Source organism: Gracilinanus agilis, chromosome 5 (assembly GCF_016433145.1).
Source record: "Gracilinanus agilis isolate LMUSP501 chromosome 5, AgileGrace, whole genome shotgun sequence".
NCBI lineage: Eukaryota > Metazoa > Chordata > Mammalia > Didelphimorphia > Didelphidae > Gracilinanus > Gracilinanus agilis.
In genome coordinates, this window is record NC_058134.1 from 107,922,883 (window position 1) to 107,928,263 (window position 5,381).

Genomic DNA, 5,381 nt, shown 5'->3' on the forward strand with positions numbered 1-5,381 from the left:
TATATACAGTGTCTTGCCTTTTGGTGCAAAGTTATAAATTGTTTTCCAAACTAATTGAGCCAACCCACAGCTTCACCAACAGTTAGTTAGTGTGCTTACCATAACACAACTCCCAATTTTTTTTTAACTGCATTAGGAATGAATTTGATAAGTTGAAAATCTAGAAGCAGCGAGACAAAATAGCAGGCTATTGCAATAATCCACATTAAAGGTATGGAAAAGCTAAACAAGGACGGTGACTGTGTGAGTAGAGAGGATGGGGTATAAATAGATTATGGATGAAAAACCAACAAGACTTCTTCTCATTCCCCACATCACCTTCCCTCCCTAGTATTACAATAAGAAGGAAGGGAATGGTGGGGAGGAACAGTTATTAAGAATCTATTACAGGGGGCAGCTAGGTGGCTCAGTGGATTGAGAGCCAGACCCAGAGATGAGAAGTCCTGAGTTCAAATCTGGCCTCAGACACTTCCTGGCTGTATGACCCTGGGCAAGTCACATGACCCCCTTTGCCTAGCCCTTACCACTCTTCTACCTTGGAACCAATACAATGTAAAGGGGGGGGGGGGCGAGTAATGTAAGGGGTTAAAATTATAGGGTTGGCCTAAGTTATTTAAGAGTACAGTTGCCAGGAATTAATTGGTCAATTCCCAAATGATTTTTATGGTAATTTATTTACCAAAAGAGAGAGTGAAAGTAAGAAAATCAGAGAAAGGATAGGGTAAGATAACCTAACACACTAAGTATTTTGCTCCTGGACCCTGGCTCAACCCTGGCAAGGATAATTAATTCTCAGCTGGAGGGACCTCAGCCCTGAGCTATGATGAATAAAGCAAGAGCTTCAGCCACAAAATCTCTCCCAAGAAGGGAGGCCTCTCCTGAGGCTAGTCCCTTCAGAAAATCCAGGATGGAGTCAGTCTTTTTCACTCACCCACGTGATAGTTAAAAAGGGAGAGATTTAAGAACAGTCTGACCAAATCCAGAGTCTCAGGTCTATGAAGCAAATTCTTCATCAGCCTCCAACTAGAACTCAGAACTCCAAAGCATGAAGACAGAAGGTAAGGATTTTAAAAAATTAAAAAAGAACCTATTACAAAGAAGGCAACTAGGTGGCTCAGTGGATTGAGAGGCCCAGGTTAGGGAGGTACTGGGTTCAAATATGACCTCAGACACTCCCTAGCTGTATGACCTTGAGCAAGTCACTTACCCTTACATTAAATAGCCCTTACAGTTCTTATGCCTTGGAGCCAATATGGGGTATTGTTCTAAGTTCCCAGATTATAGACTGGAAAGATAAGGGGGCCAAGTTGAAAGTAGAAGAAAGTAAGAATACCATCTATAAATAGGATAATTCTTAGGATTTTAGTGGTCCATAGACCTTTATTTAGATCAGAAATAAATTACAAAAAATTAAACTAATACAGTGTTAAGAGAAGCTTGTTAAAAACAAAAATATATTCTCTGGAGAGGTAAGACAGAAGTTCTAAGACAGAAGGTAAGGGTTTAGAAAAAATCTATTATGTATCAGGCATTATGCAAAAGCACTTTACAAATTTTATCTCATATGATTCTTACAACAATCCTGGGAGGCAGGTACTATTTTATTATTATTATTTCTATTTTATAGTAGAGGAAACTGAGGGAGAGGTTAAAAGTGACTTGCCCAGAGTCACAAAACTAATGTCTGAGACTGGATTTAAATTCAGGTTTTCCTGATTCCAGATCCAGCATTCTATCCAATGTGCCACCTAGCTAGGTGCCAATGGTCACAATGGAAAGGGAATGGGAAGAAAAATTATTAAGAAATGGGCTGGGCTGGGGTGGGAGGGGAAAATCTTGTGCCCAGAAATATGCATTTTACGGCAGGATCCTTGCCCCTCACATACCTGCTCCTCACCCATCAAACACAAAGACTTCACATCCACTGCCTAAAAATATCCCTTCTTTCCATTCTACTAGCCCTGGGCATATGCCAACTCCTAGAGCAATCCCTCCTTCTAGAAAACAGTTTTAATTCAAAACATAACCTTTTTTGCCTTGTTCCAAACACAGGCTTTTAGGTTGGTTGCATCTTTCCCTAGAGATTCCAGGTCTCTCCTTCAAAGGGAAATCTGTGCAACATAGCTGCATTCTAATATGTTGTCCTCTCATCTGCCTTTCCATATCTTTTTCCAACCTCCCACCCTCCCCTCAAATTACTTTCTCTTCTACATCCAAAAATAACTGTTGCCCCATACCTGAGTTCGATCTCAATCACCCAGAAAAATGTAAATATGTTCATAGTGGATACATCAATACAAGTATTCATGATAAGCGTGACACATTGTGACAATGAAGACAACTATAACAATGGAATCAGAAGACAAAACTCCTCACACTTGCCATCCACTGGATCCTATTACCTCTCTAGAGACATAATTTTTAATAAGCTTCTGTTAACACTGTATTAGTTTTATTAGTTGAAATTTATTTCTGATCTAAATGAAGGTCTGTGGGCCACTAAAGTCCCAGGAATTATACTATTTAGAATTTATATTTCTACTTTCTTCTACCCTTCAACTTTGGCCTCCCTATCTTTCCAGTCAGCAATGTGGGAATTTAAGGCTTAGGGTGCTCAGGGGACCCTTGTAAAGTGTTGTTGGACTTTATATATTTCTCTATTATGTGCACTTCTTTCTCTTTCCTTCTTTCCCTTTATCTCTCCCTGCTTCCTTACTCCCCCTCCTTTTACTTCCATTTCTTCTTTCTGTCTGTTTCTACTTCCTTGCATAAATTTTAGATCTCTCAGTGGCCCAGTTAAAAAGTATATAATCAATTTATTCATCATTCAGAACTTGCGGAATATTGTAAGCTCTTTTAGATCAGGGTTTTTGTTTTCTCAGTTTTTACATCCCAAGCACATACACAGCATTTTGCACATACTAAGTGCTAAGTAAATGTTTCCAACAATGAATTAAATCAAAATAAATTGAATGTAGATGCTGAAAGGTTAATTCCCAAAATCTGCAAAATCAGAAACAAAAATGATTTCAAAAGATGGCAAATAAAGTTGTGCTGGAGACAAAACAAGTCAACAAGTATTTATTAAGTACCTAGTTGTGGAAGATACTATGATAAATTCCAAGTATACAAAGAAAGACAAAAATATCCAGTTTCTGCTCTCAAGGAGCACTAAAGGAGTAAATATCATGTAAACAACTAAGTACAAAAATATGTGGGGCAAATTGGAGATAGTTTATGAAGGAAAGCGCTGATGTTAAGAGGAATTGGGAAGGTCCTCTTGTAGAAGGCAGGCTTTTAGCTGGCACTTGAAGGAATCAAGAAAAACCAGGATACAAAGCTGAAGAGGGACAGAATTCCAATTGTGGAGAAAAGCCGGTGAAAATGCTGCAGTATGGAGATGGAGTGTCTTGTTCAATGAACGGCAAGAAGGCCAATGACACTAAATTGCAGAGGAAGTGAGGGATCAGGGTGAGTAAGTTGTAAGGAAACTGCAAAGGTAGGAGGCAACCAGGTTATGAAGGACTGAAAAGGAACAGAAAGCTGGCCTGGATCCTCAGGTTAGAAGGTTCACTGCAGTCTAGTTTTCCTCACAAAATACTAATTTCAATTGCACCACAGAATGCTCTTTATTCTTGCTTTGAGTTTAGGATGCAATAGGATAATGAAAATAGTATGTCCTGGAGAGTAAGTACAATTGACTATTATCAACACGCTTCTGATCCAATTATTTCTAATTCCAAAGGAAGGGAGAAAGATAATCAGTTGAGCAATGGAGTAAGGAACATAGAGAATGAGGAAATAAATTATAACTTTCATAGCACCTACATGAGCTTTGGTCTGAGGGTTCCAAAAGCTGGTGGCATTTTTCTGCATCTCCTGCATGTGCCTTCTCAAGGAAAAGATTAACAGGGAACAGGAAACCAAATTGATGATGAACTGGAGGCTGAAGCTCAATATTACAGGAGCCATCAAAAGGAAGATGGAGTCACTGATGCTGACCATGGTGCTGTTTCTCACATTCTCCTGAGTGGAATGAACTGACTGAAGGATTTTGTTGAGCAAGATTTGCAGAAAATTTGAAATAATGGGAACCAGTAGACATGCTAGCAATGGCCAGGGTGTCTTCAAGGATAGATTTCGCTTTATCCAGAGAAACAATAAATGGTTGAGATTGGCAATCTTCACACAATAAAAGATGTTGAGTAATGTCACAATCCAGAGGCTGCAGGTATCCAAGAATAACCAAGAGTTCAAAATAATCAAGGACATAAGCTCAGGGTATTTACTCTTTGGAAAAATTAAGCTGAACATTAAATGCAGGAACATTAGACACAGACTTATGCATCTGGTGATGGAGAGACTAGACAGGATCCTATCAAAGGAGGAAAGTTTTTTACTTTTGATCCAGGTCTTACAATTGACTATCATGATCAATAGATTTCCGACAATTCCTGTCAGGAGCTGAGTTAGAGCAACAATCATGAAGAAAATTTGAAAGAAAAAAGAAATGGGCAGAAGCATCTTTGTGTGCCCAGGATTCCCCACTTGCTGTGATGTTAAAAGAGAAATTCCAGTACTGTTCAGATCTGTCCTTGTTGCAAAACTATTATTACCTCTTTTTCCCCCCCAGAACTGCAAATGAGATTAGTGTATTATCTAAGGACCAGCTGCTTTTTCTGGGATGCAAATCTTCCAACGATTATATTACTGCTTCTTCATTCACATTCTCTCTGTTTTCCTTAGGGGAACATAATTATACCAAGCCAAGAACAGCTTGGCATGAAGAAGGGGGATAGCAGATGGAGGAGTGTCAGAGTTAGTGCTGATACCTTTTTTTTTTAAGTCTAGATAATAACTCTTAAGACAGAAGGGCAAGGGATAGGCAAACAAGTTAAATGTCTTATCCAAGGCAACACAATGAGGAAATGTCTGAAGACAGATTTGAACCCAAGTACTCCCAAATCCAGACCTGGCACTCTATCCACTGTGCCACCTAGCTGACTCTGATGCCTTTTTTTTTAAGATTGTACCTTTAATTTCTCACCCTGTACATGGCTTCATTTCTTTTGTGGGTAAAAGTTTAGTCAGAATAGCTGGGATAAACTTTTTCCTTATTGCAGAGGAAAGAAAATATCATAGGTAAGAGAACCTGTGCCTCCTAGCTTTTACAAATTTTTATTATAATTCTTATTGGTACCTTGAAAAGCACTGTGGTATAGGGAGTAAAGTGTCTATCTTATAGTCAGGATAATCTAGACTCAAGTCTTACCTATCAATCATTTTGGCCATGTGACCCAGGCAATTCTCTAAGACTAAAATTACAAAGAATTTGTTCATCTGTATCAGTGGAATGGGTTTTTCCCCTCCTCGGGCCTCCC

The 5,381-nt window shown here is 39.0% G+C and overlaps 1 protein-coding gene across 1 annotated transcript; it reads right to left on the reverse strand.

Moving 5' to 3' along the window:
- Positions 1 to 3,606: 3,606 nt before the first annotated feature.
- On the reverse strand, positions 3,607 to 4,524 carry TAS2R4 (taste 2 receptor member 4). Its single transcript, XM_044678661.1, has one exon. It carries the CDS (start codon positions 4,522 to 4,524, stop codon positions 3,607 to 3,609), a length of 918 nt encoding a protein of 305 aa, XP_044534596.1.
- Between the last annotated feature and the right edge of the window lie 857 nt (positions 4,525 to 5,381).